Source organism: Pyxicephalus adspersus, chromosome 5, assembly GCF_032062135.1.
Source record: "Pyxicephalus adspersus chromosome 5, UCB_Pads_2.0, whole genome shotgun sequence".
NCBI lineage: Eukaryota > Metazoa > Chordata > Amphibia > Anura > Pyxicephalidae > Pyxicephalus > Pyxicephalus adspersus.
In genome coordinates, this window is record NC_092862.1 from 132,147,263 (window position 1) to 132,171,129 (window position 23,867).

The following is a 23,867-nucleotide window of genomic DNA, read 5'->3' on the forward strand; positions in this document are numbered from 1 at the left end:
TGATCCAGAAAACCTGGAACGGATCTCATCAAAGACTGAAAATATTTGCTAATAATATTTTAATAATTATTTAAAAAATCCATTCAAGGTTTGCTGAATTACCTAGACTCTCTGATGATAGTCTATCTCCTCCAGTCTATGAGAGCTTTAATATAATTATATATAATTACCTGTATTATAATTCAGGTCTACAGAATCCAATAGCTGCTTTTAACTCCCATCCCCCACCTAAACGCAATCAAAATCTAGTTTGGGAAGTTATCCAGAATGGGTTTTCATGAAACATCCAAAATATCTAACAAAAAAAAGTTAATTATCTGGTGTACAGTTGGATTGTCAGAAAAAAAAAATAGAACAATCTTTATCCGGCATTGTCCAGATTTTTTAGGTATTTATACCACACAAATACAGTACATAAAACTTCCTTTTTTATTATTATTATCAAACAGCACAACAAGATATATTTGTCACTGTTCTCTTTGCATCATAGAATCCAGATACAGGTTCTTGTAAAGGTCCTGACAGCACTGTTTAAAGTTTCTGTACTTTCCTCCACTGTTTGCTTTGATCTCAGTGGAGTGAATGTTGAGCTGTTTGAAAATAGTAAATATGGAAGATTTTATGTAACTGTGTACTTATGAGTTAGGCTGAGTCTACACGGACTGCTTCCCCTGAGGCTTTTGAAAGCCCATGTTTGAAATTCAGGTGTTTTAAAGCTTGTCTTTAAATTGCTGGAAAACAACTATGGCGCGTTTTACGGCATTTTTAACGCGATTATGTTTTCAAGCATTTATCATTGCAAGAAAACACCCCCCATTGAAATCAATGAATGCATTTACCTGCGTTTACCCACGTTAATCTCGCATTCTAATTTTTAAAACGTTGCAAGGAGCGTTATTTATAACACAAGAAAACATCCAAGTAGACTAAGCCTTAGGTACCCAAAAAAATCCTATACTCATCGATTGGCAAGTGAAAACAAATTATAGATGGAAGCATCAAATGTAGCAAATTTGGAGCCAAAATGCAAACAACTCACTGGCTTGAATAGTAAGCAAAAAACAACCCTAAAACAATTAGAATAGAACCTGCAGATGGTACAATTCCAAATAATACAACGCAGAAATATTCAGATCATGGGATTTTTTAGGTACACATACCATGGACTTATTACAATACAAATCCAGAGTTAAAATTCCACAAAAAAAGTTCCACATTTTTATGCAACAATCTTTTCCATTAGGTTAGTGTAGTCCTTTATAAGTGTTTCACCAGCATAGCATGGTATAGCTTGTTGTTGCATGACACTTTTAAAAATAAACATGGATTGTTCAATAGATTGTTCAGTGTTGTTGCTGAATGCTCTCACTTCAGCCACATAATGTGAGGACAAGACTCAGTGGAGAAGACCTTAATACGCACTCCCCCCCGCCCCCCCCTCAAGCCTCCATCCTACACAAGTGACAGGGAAGCCTATTCATATCTAGAAGTTGTCCGTATGTCGGATGTTCTTAAGTCGGGGACTACCTGTATATATAAAACATTTGTGAAAACTCCCCTTGAAGAAGTGGAATATATTATCTGTGAAACACATCAGATCATTTTCTAACCAAGAAAACATAGAATAGACTTTATTCTTAGAGGTGTGGCATGCTTGAATTATTATGAGCCAATACTAAACCTTTATTATAAAACCCTGACCAGTTTATTTGCTGTCTGCATGCTTGTCAGCATCCTGAACAACTACCATAATTGTTGTTGAGCCTGTGTCTGTACAAGCACATAAATTAACATTTGTAATTTCCCATCCTTCAGACCTTGATGAAGCAAGTGAGGCTTAGCCCCTGAAACGTGTTGGGTGTAAATACAATTTTTATTTGTTTGACGTTGTAAAAAACTGAAATTGGATTTTAATATTATAGTGAAGTGCTTTAGAGCAAAAAATGGGGTTATTCCTTCCTTACTCTAGAAAATTAATTAATTAAAAGTAATGTTTATGTTCTAAATACACTTTAAAACTAATAATAAAAAACTTTAAAACTTTGTAATAAAAACATCACTTACATTGATACTTTTAAAAGAATAATATAATATATAAAATATAATATATATTTAAAATAGTCTCAGTTTCATAGCACAACTTAATTTCCATGCTGACTTTACTTTCCAAGTTTATTGTGCTTAGCTGTTTCATTATCATACCATAGAGATGGATTACCATATATAACAGCATTAAACATTTACTGGAAAATTTTACTTCTTGCGCTCAACTACTTTTTAACTTTGTTAGCTGTGACTTTTTTGGCAGTGGAGACGGAGGCATACTTGTTCGGCAGAGCGTCTATAAGTTCCAAACCTGAAATAATATTTTGATGAAATCAGCACTGCTATTTCTGGAAGGGCTGTGTTCCCGGATATTTTATCAACTGAATGTTGTGATAGATGCGTCCTTTAAGCTCTCTATCTTTTCGATTTATTTGCAAGTTTTGGTGGAGGGTTCAATCACCGCGGCGAAATGTAATTATGTTCTCCGGGGGCACGAATGGCATATACCTTAATGACGAGGTTTTGAATGTGAGCTATTTCCCTGGGTACAGTTAAAAAAAATGAAAGATATGTGCGGATGAAAACCACAAAAATTTTACCCAGGCATCAGGTTAACGGGATAACGTCTGTCAGGAATCCTTGGATGACCCCAAACTTTTTTTTTTTTCAAAAAAGAGAAATACTTCTTTATTCTGCATTCTATTAAAGCAACATTTTGTGAATGTCTTGGATATTAAACCTATAAATTATAAAACATGTTTGTTGCATTGTTATCCGTAGCCTTTATTCTACTCTTGTCTACATTTCCATAATTGCTCCATGACGCATTACTGCATATTCTGGATGCTGGATCTGGATTCAAAGCTACTGTAAAAAAATTCCCTTTGAGCAAGATTGACACAATTTCTGGGAAAAAGTCTGAGCCTTATAATCTGTTGCTATTGATTGACAAGCAGTTATATTTTTTACTAGTCAATCAATGGAAATAGGGCAAACTGACAGTCTTACCTTAACTAGCTGGACACAGTAGAGACATCAAGAATCTGTGTACACTCATTAAATGCAACGTTTCTGGTCCAGACACCATCTTTACCATGATCTCTGTGCCCCTTTATTCTCTAGGACAGCATTTCCAAACCTTTTTACCCTGAAGGAACTTTAAAATAATTTTTGGGTCTCAGGGAACCTAGCTAGAATAATTTGTTTGGAAAAATAACCTTTACATTGGTGGTCAACATAAACAGTATCCTTCTTGTATCGGTGGTTTGAATTCAATCCTTATTGACAGGAAAAAAAATTATTATTTTTTTTACACAGTATTTATATAGCGCCATCATATTACGTAGCACCATACAAAGTCCATAGTCATGTCACTAGCTGTCCATCAAAGGAGCTCACAATCTAATGTCCCTACCATAGTCAAATGTCATTAACACAGTCTAAGGTCAATTTGGAGGGAAGCCAATTAATCTAACTGCATGTTTTTGGAATGTGAGAGCAAACCGGAGTACCCGGAGGAAACCCACGCAAGCATGGGGAGAACCTGCAAACTCCATGCAGACAGTATCCTAGCTGATATTCGAACCTGGGACCTAGTGCTGCAAAGGCTAGAGTAACAACTGAGCCACTGTGCTTTCAAAATCATTGGGGTTATGCTTGTGGCCCTTGCAAGTGGAATTAAACCCCAAACTATTCAGGCCCCATCAGATGAGATATCATTCAGCCACAACTCAAAGAATTCCTAGCAACCTCTGGAGGAACCTTTGATTGGGAATGACTGTTCTTATAATTGATAAGTCTGAAAGCTATATAATGTTTTAATCGCCTTTTTGTTTATTAGTTGACTCAAACACCTACTCATTTCCTACTCTAAATGCCAATGGAAGCCTGCTATTACATGTTTTCCACAGTTTTCTTGTAATTCGGTATTGAGGGTGACAGCTGAAAGCGAATGTCTATAGATCAGTAAATCAAAACTATAGCTAAAAATTCAAACATTGTGACCAGGCAGATAGTCCAATGTCCCTTCTGCAATAAAATAAACATACCTGCCTAATCACAATACAGATAGTCCCCAAATAAAGACATCTGACATAGGAATGACTCCTAGATATGAACAGGGCTTCCCTGCTTGCTGGTGTGCAGGACGGAAGCTTGATGTGGGAGGAGGCGGTTTGCATGACTTGCAGTAGAAATCTTTTGCTAAACACAGGTTGGGGGTTATCTTAAGGATTGAGCCCTTCTGACAAACTCTGCAGTTGTTTCCTTTTGGATATTAAAACACAGCTTGCTCCAGAAGTTATTATATGTCTAGGCTCCATGAAGTTTTTTTTTTTACTTTGTTTATTTTTTTGTTTGTGTTTAACTCACAGTGAGGATTTTTACAATAAGTGAAACCACACTGCCTATTAATATGTTGAGACAAACATCTGTCCTAATTGCATTTATTAAAATAATGTACCTGTTATGACTTACATACAAATTCAACTTAAGAACAAATACAGTCCCTATCTCGTATGTAACCTGGGGACTACCTGTACGCTCACCAGTCCTGGCATTGCCGACTTCTTTTTCTTCTCCTATAGCTTTTCTGATTTTCGGCGCTTTTGATTGTCTGGGTCTGGATGACAAAACTTCCATCCATTCGTTTCCAGCCTCCCTGGTGGATTTTGGAATACCTAGAAAATATCTAGAACAGTAGTGGAGAGTTAACAGACAGATAATTTATTGCAGAAGGGACATTGCCTGTCTCTTTCTACAATAAAGACCTGTCTAGTCACAAATTTCCAAAGTAGTTCCGCTCCAAGTTTGTTTCTATTTTTTGTTCTTCTCAATATTCCACAATTCACACATTAAAGCAGAAGTAGACTGTTCTATGAGTTGCTTTTTAAAGTGCATTTTTTTTTATGTATTGCAGTCCCTTTGTAGCTCCTATCCATGTCTACATTTATTCCAGTATTACCAGGCTTTTCCCAGGACTTGGGACATGGAATCGTCACCATATAACAGCTGTAATAACCTTTGAAATGACATTTGCATTACACATTGTAACATAGGGACAAAAAGGTCAGCTGTGTAACTGGACAAAGTGTTGAATGGGCAATATGTGGGACTGCTACTGCTGTGAACCAGCAGTGATTTGTTTGTAGGGAACCTCTAGGATTCCCTGTTGATTGTTTAAAATTCCTGTGCTGAGGCTGGTTTTACTGAGAATTTTTAAGAATATGGTGGGGCAGATTCCTAATGCCAGGTCCCATGTTTTTCCGAGGGCCACAGGTTTATTTAGCACACCTGGTGCTAAGTAGCAGGGGCTTTGACTGTGTGAGCCAGCCTCTGCTTGTGAAAGGAGAAGTGCTAGTTTATAAGCCAGCCTTAACAAATTGTTTTTGTTAGCCAGGAGGCTATTCTTTTTATTTAAAGGACTCTCATGTTGCTGACACCACCCCTGCAAGGGTAGACAAATCCAATAAATATGGACAGGAGCCCTAAAGAGATGCTGTCACCTGCAGTGGCCTTATTGCCCTCCCACAATTTGATGGTAATTCTCCACACTGTATATGAAACTTAATTCCAATTTATTCCATATACACTGCTCCTGCTGTATTCCCAGACACCCCAGATAGAGGTCATAAAATTAAAGTGGTGCAGAAGTAAATGACAGATCATACCCAGGGCTGCAGGAGCTGTTGGATAACCAACATGGAATTTTCATTAAAGTGCATCATCTTGGACATTTGTTACACTCTTGTGGGAGGTAAGCTAAATTTATGTTTTAATTTTGAAAAAAATTGGCACCTGGAGTTCTGATTTAAAGCTGTCTGTATTTCTAAGTTTTTGGAAATACTATTTTGAACAAAGTATCTGGCTGTTTTCAGATTAAACTGTCTTTTTCTAACCATTAATATTTTCTTTGAATGCAGAGATTTTATCATTAGTAATAAATAATTGTGACTTTTTTACCTTGAAGAAATACATTCAGTATGTTCAGTTTGCTGAATATATCACAAACGTATATTGTACATTGGTGTCACCAGACGTAAAATCAATACATCTCTACAGTTTGTCTTGTGTTGATGATGAGTTGCTTTTGTTTTGCAAAGTTGCCTGAAAAGTCGTATGGATTTTACAGCATAATTCCCATATTCCCTGCAGTTTCTGCAAATCTAATTTACTCTAATGGCAAAGTTGCCTGAAAAGCTTTTGTTTGAGGCTCTAAATTTTTCGGCCACCGAGTTTTTTATGTATTTTTCTGTGGAGTAAACACAAGTGGCTTATCTAAGTAGTAGAGTAAAGTTATATTTACCATTACCTTTTTAAATATGTATGGTAGTAAGCAACCGTCTACATCCGAAGTATGTCAATGGGAAACTTTTGTATAAAAGGAGCTACTCTTGAGGGTGTGGGGAGAGATTGGACCATTGTATTCTATCATGAACTCATCCATATCAACAATCAGGTCATATCCTTATACAAGTATGCTTTCTTTTTATTTACTTGCTTACCCTATTGTATTTTTGTGTGCCTTAAATAAATACTTTTTATTTATTGACGGAAGACTTCTCCAGCACCCATGCTTTATTCATTACAACCTTTCTTCTGAAAGATACTATTTTTTTATCAATTTGCACCCAATACCTCTCTCCTATTGTTATGTTGTTCTTCGAAAAGCCTCTAGATCATATCTAAACACTGAGCTTGTGTTATGTTATTTAACCCAGCAGAAATGAGAAACCACCAAACTTAGCTGCTTCTATGAAGGTGAGTGCTACAATAGGTACATTTTGCATTTTATTCGGGCAATGGGAGGTATGCATGAAAATAATGTTGTCGATTACAAATATATCCACTCCAAAAGGTATGGTTTTAAACTGCTAGAGATCAAAAAGTCCTCTGAGATTTCACTACTCTACAAGTATCACACAAAAACTAACAGCACAGCCAGACCACCAACATCAGTGCTCTTATCATGCTGCAAGGCTAAATAAGCAGAACACTTGAATTTACAAATGAGATGACTCAAAATACCACCTGCACAAAGCATAGATCTGACATTTACTGTGTCATTAGAAAATAAAACCCTTTTAGCCATTCTGTACTCAGAATAAAAATAAAAGTGATACCTTTTAATGAATATGAAAGTTCAATCACTAAAATATCATATAAGCTTTACATGTTAAAGTAATTTAAAAAGTTGATTTCAGTCTTGGTAATTCAGTATCATCAGGTGCTCCCTGAGCAGCGTGATAGAGAGATGGGCTCATCAGTGTGACATTTCCCTTTACACTCACTCTTCATTCACAGACTGGAAGAGGAACAATACCTGTATGTATAACTTAATTACAGCGGACATGAATACAAACTCTTTGGCAGGTAAAGTAATCTCTTAAATAGAAACTAGACAAGGACAAGATTTCAGGCTCCCAGGTGTCTTCCCTGTATGCAGGTATCGAGCTGGTATTAGGAGCACCCTCTGTAAGGGAGTGCTCCCAATCCAAGCTTGTTACAGTACCTGTATAAAAGACACCTGTCCACAAATGGAATCAATCAATCAGACTCCAAACTAGCCACCATGGCCAAGACCAAATAGCTGTCTAAGGATGTCAGGGACAAAATAGTAGATCTACATAAGGCTGGACTGGGCTACAAGACTATCCCCAAGCAGCTTGGTGAGAAGTTGACACGATAATTTGCAAATGGAAGAAAAACAAATTTACTGTCAATCTCCCTCCCCTATCAACCAGTCTGGAGACTGGCTGGGCCACTCCAGGACCTTCACGTGCTTCTTCTTGAGCCACTCCTTAGTTGCCTTGGCCATGTGTAACAAGCTTGGATTAGGAGCAGTTCCTTACAGAGGGTGCTCCTAATCTCAGCTCGTTACCTGCATACTGGGAAGACACCTGGGAACCTGAAATCCTGCTGGTTGATTGAGGATCAAATATTTATTTCACACATTATATTGCACATCAAGCTCTGAATTTTGAGCACTGGGTTTTTGAGGGTTCTTTTGTTGTTATTCTGTCTCTCACAGCTACAACAAACCTACCATTACAATTAAAGTCTGGTCATTTCTTTGTCAGAGGGCAAACGTACAAAATCAGCAGGGGATCAAATACTTCTTTTCCTCACTGTATATGTTTTTGGCAGAAGGGAGGCACAAAGTCTCTTTTGTCCAAAACCTGGCGTGCAGTGTAGAACCCGGCCCTAGATGCCATAGACAGCGTACATGCAGGAGCAGCACCATAAATTACAGGAACCTTAAAGACCCGATGGTAAATATGGCAGGATTGGAGTATGCAACAGCAACAGAAACCCCAACCTGCCATCATTGCAGAAAGCTTAGAATAAGGTGTGTGCCAAAATTGGCAATTATGCTGTGTTGTGCATTCTCCCCAGTTTTGGCAAAAGCTCATCCCCACCGATGCAGGTTTAGAACTGCTTTAATTACCCTAGTAGACAGGAAGTGGTTTCAAAGGGGTTGCACAGGGATCAGTTGTTTTAATGAGCAAAGGATTAAAATTGTCGATATACAGTGTTGTTGACCTACTAAACCACTAGGTATTGTTCACTTTGCAGAGTAAATGTTTTTCAGGTTTAATAAACAAGGCACAACTGTGTTCAATTTACCTAGTCAATATTTTATTTTTAGTAGAAAGGGATAACTGCTGTTGGATTTATATAGAATTAATGTTTTAATTTATCATGCCTAATATTACAATGTTTCTTTGATGTCCAGCAAAATTCCTTTGTTCCATTGATAAAAGGTTTTTTTGTACACTATTGGATTTGTTTGTTTTTGGCATTTGGAGATTTCCTTTCATTCTTGTCCTATAGACTCAAAAGAAAGAGAGAATTTACAGGAACATAAAAGAAATGCCATTGGACGGGTCTAATCAAATGTCCCTATTAGAAGATTCACTCTTTTTTTTTGTTCTGCTCGCGACTCAACACGTGGGATTTACACTTACTAACCCTGATGACATTAATCAAGATAATTTCAGAGGTCAAGAGAGCAAATCGCCCTAATGAGAAACACAGATAGCAATAAAAACATGAACATGGTGCTACTCCTACCTATACCCCAAGGAAAATTACATTGTATGATTTTATTTACAGTTTTATTTTCCTTGCACACTATTAGGCCCTGGTCCACCAATAGTACTCACCAGACACCAGTCCCCCAATCTAACATCACAGTCCCCACCTATAGCAAGCTCCCACTCCCACCTCGGGAGACTGGTTGCGTCTCCCAGCACTCGGTTGCCCCCAGGATTTATTGTGCAAGGGATGGTGTCTGGAGAAGGGCTGGCGGGGGACCAGGAGCCCACAGATAATGCAGTACCAAGATTACAACAGAGACAAGTCCAGAACACACAGCAAAGATCAAAATTACATAAAAATTATACGGATTAGGTAATCTGTCCATTAGACCAGGTACACAAGGGCAAGACACAAGCAGAGTCGGGGTCACAGGCAAGCGATGGGTCCAGGCACTTTTACTCACAGGGTCAGAAACAGGCAAGGTCAGCAACAGAAAATCAGACAATGTACACTCCAGCAGCAAGTCAGCCTAGCTTTACGCTACAACAGGCACTGGTTCCTGTGAGCAGAGAGGCTATAAAGTTCCAGCAGCCAATGACAGTACAGGATTGAGTCAGAAACTAATCTGCCTTAACAATCCCCTTCAGCTGTGCACAGCCTCAGACTGGTGATGCCAAAAAATACATCAAGCTGCACAGCTAAAGGGAAGCAGGGGCTGCTGCTATTTCTTTATTCTCCTTGCTGCAAAAGACATTGCTGGAAAAAAAGGTGTTGTGGGATACTGGGGTGGCGTACAGCACAGAATCCCCAGCCGGATGTCCTAGGCATTTTCTTTAAACACATCATTTTACTCTCTTGCACTAGTGATCAGTTCAGGATTGACTCCACACATTGAATATTGGAGGGAAATGACCACCTTATTTGGCAGTCATTGCAGATTAGTAAACTCACTGAACCACTCGCAACACCTGAAGGAACTCTAGTAGGGTATCATTGAATCTTAGCTGAGAATAGCTTGGTTAATCTTTCTTATTTTCTCATTATGCAAAACATCTCCAGTTAGTTCACACTTAAAAAAAAAATTTAAATAGAATTCCTCTTTAAACATTTCAATTGCTAATTATACAATCTGGCACTTATGCTACAAGCTGGAATACCGCTTTGCGCCAAGGAGCATGCTATCCTCACAGTGTTGTCTTAACATCACTCTCCTTGTAGACCCTTGGCTTTTCTTTTAAAATCTTTAGATCTTAGACATGCCAAAAAGCTTTTCTCCTCACTAGTTTCTCAGACAGATCAGGGAATTAGAAGGAGTAAGCCAGACCGTTTTGTTGTGTGTCATAGAACAGACATGTGGACACGCTCAGCTGAGAGGTTATACCAGGCAGCCAGAAGTTCCTAAAAAGCACTTCCGTTGCTAACTTGGGAGCTTCAAAACCAATTAGCCTGACTGCTATGAACAGCCCTAACTGGGGAACATTCTGAATATGGATCAGTAAATAAATCAGCGAATCAAATCTGCACCAGTTATTCCATTCTGCTTCAATTACTTCAGCTCAAATGCCAGCGAGCAAATGGCACTTCAAACATAATCATGTATTACAAAGTTTCTGCTTTTCCTGAAGCACTTGAGAGAAACTCCAGGCAACTGGTAAAGTGAATTGTTGAGCCGATGCTGCTATTCAGGAAACTGGGCTGATGTAGAACTGTCAAATCTCCTGGGAAACTGGGGGGAAATCTGATATTTTATTCTCTGGTCTCTCTGTTGCCACATTAAGGCTTCTGGAGTCCTGGGAGATTTTTGCCATCTGCCCCTTGGTTTTTGCAAGACAGTCCTACAGGATCCGGTGTCAGGTCTGCAGGTTGATGCTGAAAAGCTCTACATGGCGGCGCCTGGGATTGTATTCATAGGCAGGGTGATCCTTTATCCATTGGTACTGGCATAGTTTTGATGTCAACTTTAATTGGGTATATACCATCAGACAGTAGATGACCATTGGGGGGGCATTTTTGTTTTCTATCTTTGATACCCACAACTGAGCATTATGTAAAATACTCATGTGTTACATATATTGCATCACACCATTCCTTCGATGTGGTGGCTTCAATGGTTTTTTTTTTATGTTATTATTTTTATTTAATGGTCAACCTACCAGTATCACACTTCTTGTTGTGGGCTGACAATTCTCACAATCTATTCCTGGGTATTTTTGGAGCAACAGCATTTTTACCCATGGGCAGGACTGCTTGCACCACTGCCTTTCCGCTTTTTTATTACAAAAGGTGAGGGGTTGCAAGGTTCTCAGGGATATTTGGGAACAATCTACCCTAAAACATAACAGGCAGATTGCACAGGAAGTTTTTCGGTGAGGAGCCTGTACAACTGTGCAAGGCTGCAAGAAAGGCTGGAGTTCAACTTGAAATGTTGTGGTTAGGTAAAAAGTGAGGATTAAGTTTAGGGGCTAAATTAAGGTATATATGATGTCAAGCTGGGGGAGACAAGGCCACTAGGGGGCACTATGGCTTGCACAAAAGTGGTGTGAGACCTAGGAAGGGCCAAGATGCAGAATCTAAGTGACAACCAGCCAGAGGTTATTTCCTGATTGGCCGCCGGGTTGGACGAAACTGATAAAGCTTGGTAGCACTGGCATGCCCAGAGTCAGAACTGCTCACGGAGAGACATTCCTGCGCTTTAAGGAAGAAGAGGCAAGTGTGAAATATGAAATCATCAGGAAATCATGCCTCTTGGGGGCCACCAGAGAAAGTGAGAAAGAGGATCCAATAGAACACATACCTTTTCTTGCAGTGGCATATTTGTGTAAAGCTGGTGGGAGCCTACCAGAGATCCTGTGACCCCCCCATACAACACAAAACTAATTTGTGGCCCACTCAAGGTTTTTTCCAGGCTTTTGATAGGCCTGTCTGACCCTGCCAAAAAAAAGCAGTACCTAGATCTTGCATTGAAAACAAATATACCATCAGCTAAACCTACATAATAAACGCTATCTACTTTGGGACTTTCCTAAGGCAGTTTTACCTCTTTTTGGTTGCAGAGAATTTCTTTATGGGGTCCATTTGGTAAATTTTCTCACAAAACAAAATGTTTAGCATCCTCTAAACTCAGTAAAGTGCTTCTGCAGAGGTGACCTGTCAATTCCCCACATTTCCAAAACAAATTCATCTTTCAGAGAAAAACAGCAAAGTAAGACAGATGCTGCCTTCCCTCCCGGCATTGGTCATGGATCCACATTACTGTCACAGCATGCCACCATCCTATAAATGAAATGATGTTCCTTCAAGGGATGTTAATTTATGTACAGCAAACTACAAGTCTTCCTTAGACTAAGTGAATGCATTATTCACATGTAAAGCATATTTTCTGATGGCACAGGAAAGTAAACTAGTAATAAGATAATAGAACAAATGCAAAATATTGAGCCCACTGAAGAATAAATAAAATAGAAATGGATTTTGCTTCACACACAAAATAAAAAATACATATATGGAAGCTGTTTTACATGTCTATCCAGTCTCAGGGTTTACTCATATCTACCCCAGGTCAAAGCAAATTTGAAGACTTTCAAAATTTTTTTCTGCTTTAGTTAAGTTTTAAAACAAGGTTCCAGTCCCCAGCCTATGATTGGCCAGTATAGAAGAAGCAGAATATTATACTAAGCCCATCCCTCGGTCACCCTACTCTTTTCAACTGTTAGCATGCCCCCTTTCATACAAAAAAAGTGTCCACCAGCTGAGATTACCATTTGTTTTACTGATGCTATTTTAGCTTTTTTCTATCATGTTTGGAATATTCATAAAGTGCCCATTACCCTGTCCCCGGATATTCACCTTTGTACTATCAATACAGATAAATGTGTTTTTGTTTTTAATCCTTAATTAACACTTTTGCAGAGCCAGACATCAATTGTCTCAAGGAAAGACTACAGGGAGCTTACTGCTACTCTTTTAGAACCAAATTTTAGTACTATTAGTAGTAATCCGTTACTTGTTTAATCCGTTATTTAAACAACTGCACCTTTGAACACTATATTAGGGTCAATGTCATATGGCAATCAAATTGCTGATTGCAACTGTAATATTTATAAATTTGGCATTTGTAAAAGTGGCAATCAGATTTTCAAAAATAGAAAACAAAAAGGAGGTGACCTGTTATGTGATCATCGCCTCTTTATAAATTGGCCACTTTATGATAAATCATACCTGCAAAAAAGTTCAGCTTTAAAGCAGGTCCTTGCTGAATATCTTTTTTAAGGGTGGCCCTTCTTGCCTGACCATTCTTCAACACTATATACAAAACTGATATAAAAAAGAAGAAAAAAAATAGCAGAAGCACCTAACTTGAAACTAAAATTGTGACTTTACTAATGGATCTCTATGCTTAGTTCTCAGCCACATATCTGGTTTGGTTGTTGTTTGGGCTTCCACCCTCTTCACTAGATTTTTTCTCTATTTTAAAAATATACAAATGTACAAAATACAAATGAAAAAAAATGTACAAATATAAAGTTGTTAACCCATTACAAACAATAAGAAATCTGAAGTCAGATTGGTTGATATTGATAATAATTTCATATGTTTGCTTGTATTAATATAATAGTTCACCCTTGAAATACATTATTGCAATTAACTTCACTTTAATTATAACAAATTTTTTTTTTAAATTTTCAGCACTGAAAATGAAGACTTGCTGGAGCCTTCTGCAGCTTTTTATGTTCTTCCTTTTTACTTATTTACTGACCATTCACCAATGTGAAGTGAAGTGAAGAGAAATACCCATTATTCCTGGAGATGGAGAGCATATGACAGACTCCCTTCCACCCCACATGGCACTATTTGGGAGAAAGTCCTAATCCTTGTGTAAGTTGAGCCTAAACAGAAATTCTGCTTCTGGGACAAGACTGGGAAAAAAAGACATTTTAAAGGTAATCCGTTATTGGTGAGATCCCATTTACCTACTATATTTTGGTCTGTATACAATTAACATTAGAGTTAGTTATGTTGTGTTATGTTTTAAAAATGTTGGGGAAATTCTGTGCGGCCCCATGTCCTGTGCTTTCTGTCTGTGTTTGAGTATTGAGCCCTCACTTTTTATCATAGGACTACAAATCGGTTTCATTAAAATTTTGGAGATCAAAACGGCGGGAGTCGTTGAGAATTTGACTGGCAACACTCAGACCATATTAATGCAGAGCATTGTCTGCTCACAATAGCAAATTGAATTGAGTGTATTTCTGGCAAACCAATAAGTATTTGTATTTCTGTACTGGTAGAGTCTTTAAAAAGGATAATACATAAATGGGAATGTATTGCAGAGATGCTGTTTTTGTTTTCCAGATATATTCTTTAAGTCTTTTATTGGTACAAGAAAACTCAGGCTGATGTACTACAATTTAGAAAGTTGGAGAAAAACACACTAATTGTATCAGGCCTATTACAGTGTTGTTCCCACAAAAAAAAGCTTCACTTTTGTAATTCCTTATCAAATATATTGCTTTATTAATCCTAGGCATACTTAATACAAAGGACAGGAACATATGGTCCCTTGGAAACTTCTTCAGGACCATGGATAGCGCCATTACACCAAGGACAGTGACCACACCGTTGCCTTCTTGTGCCTCTGGTGCTTTGATTGTTTGAAAACATTACCATTACAATGGTAATCCAACATTCAATAACAAACCTATTTGACTACAATCTTGATGGCCACTAGAGGTTACCTGTGGGACAATTTCTTTTTAGACATCAATTAAAAAAAGATATTTCCCTTTGGCCACATTTTGTAATATGCATTAAAAGCACAATACTTAGTAGACAGCAAAGAACCATTTAACTTTTTGTATATGGGTCATTGATGCCTATGTGCACCCTTTATAGAAATTTTTAAAAAAATCACAAATCTGTTGCCACATGATTCTCTTTCACTGGAGTATGATCATGTGGCTTTTATTTGTTCTTTTGCAATTGTTACACTGCACTAGCATTGGTCCATGGGAGCTGTACAAATGCACAAGCCAAAGGAACAGTATGAAGAGCTCCTAATAGTGAACAGGTTTGTATTGAGTCTTCAGTAGCCAGTAGAAGAGTACTTGTCCATTCACTACTGTTGTCCAGCTACAATGCCCGGGAGGTACTACGTATTTCCACCATTGGAAGATGACTGCGGGTATCGTTTAACTTCAGAGTGAAGAAATCTTTCTGCCAGTGATCATGAAAAGCTCTCTTTCTGTCTCCAGATAGGTAGCTCACAGCGCTTTTTTTTTCCTGGAAAATATATGTAAAATTTAAGGAGTTGGCACCAGAAACCAGTACTGGTGCAATGTTCAACAAAAGGACTCAGCACTGCTCTGATACAATGAAGCCTTCTTTTTCACCGACAGGTTCAACTTCAGCATAAGCAGGATGTCCAGATCCTCTCCTGAACTTCATTGCTGGCCACCGACTGGGACGTCGCTGTAGAGACACAACATATTGTTTAAGTAAGTCTGTACACACACCTCTATGTTTTTTTTTATTAACTACATGTTTATTTTCCTTACTGAAATATAACTTAGTACATCTGATAGTCTTATCTATTGCACTTCAGCCAAATCCCTAGAAATGCTAACATGGCAAATTTCCTTTCCTTCTGAGCTCCTTTAAGCCACTTCAGTATAACTCCAATATTTCTCTTCTAATGTCTTGAAGTCCACTCCATCTGCCCATATTCCCTCCTCCAAGTTGAATGTATGTGGAACCCTAAAGGTCCTACTATGCCTTTTTCAAGATCTGTTCTCAGTATTGCTTTTCCAGTTCCTACTTATATTCCTAATTTCATTATATATAATTTAGGCATGTCAATTAACATTAACACTCATGCTATCACCAAACCTCTCTCGCTTATCTACTTCCCTGGTCCCTTTACAGTGGCTGACTGCATCAAGTGGCGATACACCTTAGTTTTTTGCTCCTTTATTCCTTGGCCCTCACTTTTCATTTATATACCATCTAAATAGTTTTGAAACCATACCCTTACAGACATGGAACCAGGCTGGGCGTTAAATGAGTGGGGAGAGTGTGTGTGTCCCCATCTTGCCCATATCGGCCCCCCTAGAACCTCACTGGCTAGAAAAGGAGGTGGCAATGAGCTCATAGCTCCCTTTGCTTCAGTCTTTCAGAGAGGACTAATTGTTAGAAAAGGCATCAAAAACACAACCTGTCCCCAAAATGATTGTGGGGGTCGGCAAAAGGGGGATGTTTGAAAGCCCCCTTAACAGGAGCATTCTGTAGAATGAACACATGAGTATTTTAGTATGACTGTGGGGGAAGACTGTGGGGGAAGTGTACAATCTGAAGCCTAACTGAAATTTTAATCTAATTCTGAACTTTATTAACAGTTTTATTCTCTTGTAAAGCAATCAACATAACTTAAGGAAACCATATAATTCTACTGTAAGTGTGTATAGCCAGATTAATGGAGCAAAATGAGCCCTAAGTCCTTTCCAAACCTTTTTTCTTTGCTTCTGGAAAATGTGTAAGAAGAACCTTTTAAATTACTGCCTTAGACGTCTCCTTTCTTCTTTGGATGTGGCTACCTTTACATACATATTTGTGAAAATTACTATTTTTTATTTTATATTAGTAATTTTTTTTAGATTTCCTAGTGCATCAAAAGCACATTTCCACTGTTCAAAGCAACGCATTGACCTTTTGTTCGTTTATAAAACAAACTATAGAGTAAAGATGGAGATTGTTTTCTAAACAGAACATTGCTGTTCCGGGTCTCTGGAGTGCTGTGTGATCAGGATTCTGCCCAAGGTTGTCATTCTCACTGGGACTTGACAGATATTTAATAAGTCATTGTGAAGGCAGATAGAAACCCCTTTATCCGACAAAAGACTGATTTGATGTTCATGAAAGAAACATGTCTCTGTACAGTATGCCAGTGGAGAAGACTACACAGGAATAAATGTTTATGGTATTAGAAAAATACTGGCAAGGCAATGAAACATTTAAGCAACATCTGAGATCAAGCACACCGAACTCTGCTGAAGGGATTATATCTTCTTTTTTTCCAGCAAAAATATACCGTATGTTGTTTTAAATGCTGGCTTCGTTTTGGAACTCCCTTGCAATAAAAAAAGAAAACAGTAAGTATCACAAAGCTGGACAGTTATGCAACTCCTATAATAGTTTTTTCTTGCAGTGTGGTTTGGAAACTGCTGCAAATTGGACAGATCTTTTTTTCTTTTTGGAGACCTTTGTAATGATCCCTACCATTTTTCACCAGCCGGACTGTCCCTGGCCTACCCCTAGAGACCCAGAATCACTTATCAGCATTACTTAGGGCAGTCTCCATGAAATTGCAATCTGCTTATGAACACCGATTCCTCCAGCAACTTTTCCAGGACCATGCAAAGAAAAGCAGACAAACCCAATGATAATGTAATTTAGTCTAAAATAAAGTATGTAATAAAAACTGAAAGGTTTTATTGAAACATTTTATTAGTATATTGATATGGAGAAAGAAAGGAGGAACCAGGGAAAGCAGCTTAAATTTCAGCTTTAAAGGTCCCAGATCTAATGAATTTAAATATTCTCGAAAACAGTACAAGAAAATTAAAACAAGTTTTTCTTTGTATCTGTAAGCATTGTACAGGAATTTAATTTTCACAGCACAGTTATTGAAATCCTGGCTCTTTCCTTATTATATTTTGTTGCAATAGTATCTTGGCAGGATGCCATGCCTATAATTTGAGCACACAACCAGTATTTCTATGCTTTTGGAACACCACTGAAACTTGACTTTGAAGCAGTGTTTCTCAACCAGGGTTAGGTTGCTAGGGGTTCCTTGAGCAATAAGAGATTTGTGCTCAATTCAGTTTTACCAACACCAATGATTTCTTTAGCCATCGTTCTTCTTCCAAATAGTCAGCACTATAAGAGGCATTCTTTCTATTGACCACCAAGCTAAGGGACTGTAAGCTGTTGATGTAGTAATTATAGCTGGGATTCCCTGAAGACCTGAAAATTATTTATAGCCTTGGTCATCAACCTTTTAGGCCTGCTAAGCCCAGGAGCCATGTGTCACTCAAAGCGGGAAGACACCTCTCCCAGTGTGATGGGTCAAATGATATGTCATGATGCCAGAACCCACCACTCTCCCATGGCAGGTCTCAGCCTGTGTCTCTGGACACAACCCTCCCACTGCCTGAGCCTGTGATTCGCATGGAGGACATAGTCCGCGACTTTGGCTGTTGCACCCCGCCCAGAGCCTGAACCACCAAAATTTTCTCGGGGACCACCGGTTGGCGACCACTGATTTAAAGGCTTCCCCCACGTTAAAAAGCTCCGGAAATACTGCTCTACAGTCTTTGTTTGGATCTCTGAGAACAAATTATTGTTAAGTTAAAATCACCTAGGGAGGTCAGGAATGGCTTGTTTTAATGTTATTTTACTGCTTGTTAAGAATATTTAAATAGCCTAATGTCCAAGCACTTTAAACAGTTCTTCTACTACTAAAACCCTAACACTTAAAGCAGAACTAAACCTAAAAATTAACAAAATGGTATCAGGGATGTCCTTTTTTGCAGAAGGGACAGGCAATGTCTCTCCCTGCTTGATCCCAAATTTTAGTTCAATTTTAACCTAACCTCCTAAATGAATCCCTTAAAAACAGTAGATGTTTACTTCTAAATAGAAAGCAATTAATTAAAAGCACTGTGTACCAAACAAATTGCAGGTCTAACAAACATTTGTGCTTATGCCCACACAAAAATTATATTTATCTTTATGAACTGAATACCCCTAATGCCTCTTTTTTTCCTGAAACCTACCGTAAACAGTCACAAGAAGGTTTATTACTGACTAGCCACAGCCATTGAAAAGATGGCATCATATACTTTTTAACAAACCTAATTAAAAATAAATAAATAAAAATAAATAAATTCTACAACACAAATACTAACAGAACATAACTATCTAATGTCCATTATAGAAAATTACATAAGCTGGTGTGGAACATGTTTTTCACTGGAGTACCCGGAGGAAATCAATGCAGATAGTGTCCTGGCCAAGATTCAAACCTGGGACCTGGTGCTTCAAAGACCAGAGTGCTAACCACTTAGCCACGGTGCTGCCCATGCTTATTTGCACAAATCAATTTCTTTATTGGATATTATTGTTGTGTTGTGTTGTATTGTGTTAGTACTTTGCTGCAATCGTTTGACAGAGCAGCAGTCTCTGTTTTTCGGGCATTGCCCATTTGTATCTGGATTGTATTTTAATACATGAATAAGGGTCCTATACATTATGTGTATAGCACCAGTATATCCCATATGATCTGTACAACTCTAATATTCCCTCTCCACAAGCATACTCCTAAGTGGATGCATGGGGTCCGAAAGAAGCGAAACAAATCATTTCCTGCTGTGTATCAGGTGTGTGAGGGAAGCCAAAAAAGTTCCTTCTATTGTTCCCACTTTTGCCTTTGTATTGCTTACATTGTCACTGTGTAACCCACCGTGTAACCCACAAGTCAGCTCTGGATATCTGAGGGTTTATATTAATATAATTTAAAAACTGTACCCAAATGTCTATCAATATAACACTGGAATATTGATACCTGCTACCTTGGCCACACACTGGCAATGCACATTTCCCAACCGGCCTTCATAGAATCAAAGGCCACCAGGGTTACCTAGTATGTATTTGGCTGTTGTATCATTTTCTAAGCCCAGGAAACTTTAGGAAGTCTAATCATACACAACATAGAGACTTTGTAATAATCATTTAGCATGTAAAACTGTATGGACAGATTCACTGGGATTCAGAGAACCAGAGATTGGTTTTGCTTTATACCTTTTGCTGTAAATGAGATTATTTTGCTAATGTGAAATATATGAAATGAAAAGGAAGCAGCTTACCTCAATAAAAAAGAGACTAGCAGATGACGTCGGGTGATGGTACATGTAAATTGTTACAAGAATGGCAGCAGCAACAACGAGGACTAGAACGAGTATTCCTATAATTAGTCCTGTGTGCAGCGTGCCGTGCGTCTTCTCTTCTGCCCTGTCATCTGTTGAGGCTGCAGTATAAGAAAACATGACAGTATAAAATGAAAAACAATACATTACTTTCCTACCACTGTGCATTTAATCAGTATGAGCCTTAGTCACGCTTTGTATATGATAGGTATAGGTAATGGAAATTTTCATCAGGAGCTGCAGAGTACAACAAACATGCAAAGGCTGCAGGCATCTTATGGTGTAACATGAATCAGGGCCAGTTTTGATGGGTTTTAGGGTTGTGTCTGAAGGTAGAGAGTGTGCTTTTGATATCAATTAGGAGATCAATCTAAATTCATTGACATGTGTAATTGGCCTCCTTATGCCTCAAGTTACTTTGCATTCCCATGAACTTTTATAGAAGGGCCAGGAGCCAATGAAAAAGGGAAGCTTGGTGTAGGGCCAGCATGACTGGGTGGTAAATTGGATCAGAAAGGATAGGGTTAGGCAGGGTAAGACGAGTTCATGTACATGTTCATGTTCAGGAAGGGGGAGATGGGGAGGAGAGTGAATAGGGTTATAAGGGAGTGGGAAAAGAAAATGAGGTCGGAGCCTGAAAAACCAGAGTTCAGCTTCCCACCAACCCGCCTGTAATGTTTATTTAGAAACATGTTGGAGTGGGATCTGTTTTTGGGGAAGGCAATTTGAGGTCCTGGATGAGGATTCAAGGTTCTAGAGGTCCTAGTGCCTCAAGGACAATGTGTCGACAAGAGTTATCAGGGAATCATCTTTGGTATAGGGTTTCAAGAATGGTGAGAATAAACTGCAAGTGTATGGGAGGTTCGGTGCTAGAATAGTCTGTGGGTATTGTTCCCGAGGTGGTGGAATTGCGACTGGGAACAAGTAGGATCAGTCAGGTGCAGATCCCAAGCTAACGGTAGAGAAGTGATGCCTTTGAGGACTTGTTTCCTGAAGGGTGTTATAGTCTTTGTTTTATTCATATTATATCTTGTGGTTATCTTATTGATGATAATGTCATGAGTATGGGTATTTATGGGGTGGGGAGGTTTAATATATTAATAATTTGTATTAGGAAATTAGACTGTAATAAATGGCTGTAAGGCTATTGTGTACCACAAAAATAGGTGTAGTCATTTCTGGGGCCTGAGAAATACTCTGAACTCCCGAGTCATGAGAGAAGAGAAAATTCTGATGTGAACAAGAACCTGTGGTCACACAACTGCTTAGCTTGAACCTCATTCAGCACTGAGAGCCAGGTAAATTAGCATGGTGGCTTCCTATAGCCTCATTAATGGATTGATTGTGACAAATATAAAATAAAATATTCAGTACTAATTATTTAGATATAGAGCAATTAAACACTTGCTGTAAGTGCAGTCTGTCATCATGGCATCCTCAACTAACACTGGTTAAAATGATAATTAGATCCAGATTTACAGACAGCTGAATTAAAATGCAAATGCTAAACTTTACCTGTTAAAAGGTAGGCCAGTACATTCAAGCATTTTTATTGGTCAATAAAAAACTTCGTATTATAATAAAGCTAGTTTCTTGTATAAAAAGTCCCAAGTTCATTTCATTTTAACGGCCTACATCTTTGGATTTTCTGATCATTTTGCTGTTCACTAAATTTAAATTCAGATAATTAAAGTTTTTTCACCATATGCTTAGATTAAATTGTCAAGATTCATGATAGAGATGCTCAAAAAAAAGTTATCCTGGCTAAGTTTAAAATGTATTCTTTTTTCAGCTAGTCTTGGAGAACACTGTCCATCTCGCACTTTACCCATGTTTGTGCCTGCCATGTAACAAGTTTAGACCTTTTGGATATACCCTACACCAGAAAAAACCCGTTGCACCAAAAATCAGAGAATTGTCCAAGCTGGCCCAAAAAAATACTAACATTTTAAAGCAATTCTATATGACACCTGAAGGTTGAAGGCAGCTTGTCAGTAATTTGGCGCAGGACCTTGGAACCCTAATAAATATTTATTTTGCTTTCATCAACTTAATCAACTTGTAAACACTCCCCAACTCCTTCCTCCATTCAAGAGGTAGCAAAACTAGTGTCAGTTGATGATACATGCTATGGGCACTATCCCTAATCTCTCATATGACATGCTTGGACATAGCATTTGATTGCTGTACACACATCATATTTTCCATCATACCATCTCACTGTATATTTTTAATGGCTAGGGAAGCAGTAGCAGCACTGGTAAATAAAAATTAGTCAGAGGAGCATGACACTTTATGGACGCTGAAACTTTACAAGGTGACAAATATGGTAATTTACTAAAGGAATATACATAGGCCATTCACATTTCAAAGTAAGTCTTTCCCTTGCAAGAGATTTATTAGTTTGGTAAATTAGATTACTTCAGCCAACCCATCATGTACAAGCAAAGTTTCTTCTTGCAGGATTTCACCTGGTCTGTGTAATTTTAACATTACCTTTTCATAGGATTGTCTTTTTACCAATCTATAGTAGATGATTTAAGAAAGGGAGGGAGCCTGGCCAGCATTAAAGGACCTTCTTTTTTTAGTAGAAGGTTTGCTTTATTTTATTCTCTTCAATTTAATTAAACAAAAAGCCCTCTACCATCCTTGTTCACATCAGATCCACTTGAAAATTCACATAATCTGCTCTAGTGGTTATTGCTATTTGCTTTTAGATACATCGGTATTGTAAGGACCCTATTCAAATGAATAAACTGTAAAAACACAGGTCAGCAAATGTAAGATGTAGCATGCAGGACTTTTCTTACTTCTCGCCCAACATTTCTTAAGGCAATGCGTTGGTGTAAATGGCTCCCTATAAAATGTTTGCATTTTGCTTGTATCAGAAAATACAACTAAATGCCTAACAATGCTGAAACAGGCTTTAAAAGGGGTTTATTTTTTGCCTTCCTCTGGATCCACTACTGTATGTCTATAGAGTTGTATCTAGGAAATCATTATTTCCCTAGTGGTTGATCTTGATGGACCTATTTTCAACCTGACTATTTAACAACATGTTTGGTGAAAATTAGCTCTTTATAGACATTTTAACTTTTCTTTTTTTATAAAAACCCTTTAAAAGAAGCTTCTGCTTTACATGTTGCTGAAACACAAGTTAGCCCGAGCTCCCGCAGGTTTTAATGCTAATACAGAACTCCGTGGTCCACTTGGAAACATTATTAAAAATAAACAGGATGTGGAGACAAGGATGGAGACACGGCGTGTCACAGACTGAAGATCTAGTCATGAAAGAGGATATCATTCTAATCTACTGTGATATGTTATATCTGTATAACTGAGAGCCAATTCTATCATTTCAAAGTGACAGTGCCGTTCATGAGACTAACGTGATCAGAGCCACCGGGGGAGAGGCGATGAAAGAAAAGCCTTTTGTACCTGAATTATCAGAGGAGCATGAGAACAGACGTCAGGTTAATGAAATATACCATAGGCACGTAAGGAGAGACTTTTCTAAACAGTGCAGGAAAATAACGAAACACAGTAAGTAACTGGTGATTTCCATAATCAAAACTCCATTCATTCACCTCAAGGTTACTCTCCTCAAGAGAAATTGATTTCAATCTGTTTTCACCAAAGACAATAAACAAAGCTGTCAACTTGGAAAATAAGCTGTGCCGCACGCATCAAGTGACATTTTCTATGTATGAGGCTTGCCATGATTCCTAGTTGCAAAAAAAAGTTTTTTAGTCTTGGTTGTGAGCAGGGGTGTAGTTGTAAAAAAAGAAGAGGGGGCACAGCACT

The 23,867-nt window shown here is 38.2% G+C and overlaps 1 protein-coding gene across 1 annotated transcript in view; it reads right to left on the reverse strand.

Annotated features, from left to right (window-relative positions):
- Window positions 1–8,660: 8,660 nt before the first annotated feature.
- PLXDC2 (plexin domain containing 2) overlaps window positions 8,661–23,867 on the reverse strand; it is a 271,147-nt gene continuing 255,940 nt past the window's right edge. Inside the window, exons 15-16 of the mRNA XM_072412754.1 lie at window positions 20,004–20,164; window positions 8,661–15,552 (exon numbers count right to left, since the gene is read on the reverse strand). Coding sequence (XP_072268855.1) covers window positions 15,436–15,552; window positions 20,004–20,164 — 278 coding nt within the window. The 3' untranslated portion in view covers window positions 8,661–15,435. The remainder of the gene's footprint in view (window positions 15,553–20,003; window positions 20,165–23,867) is intronic.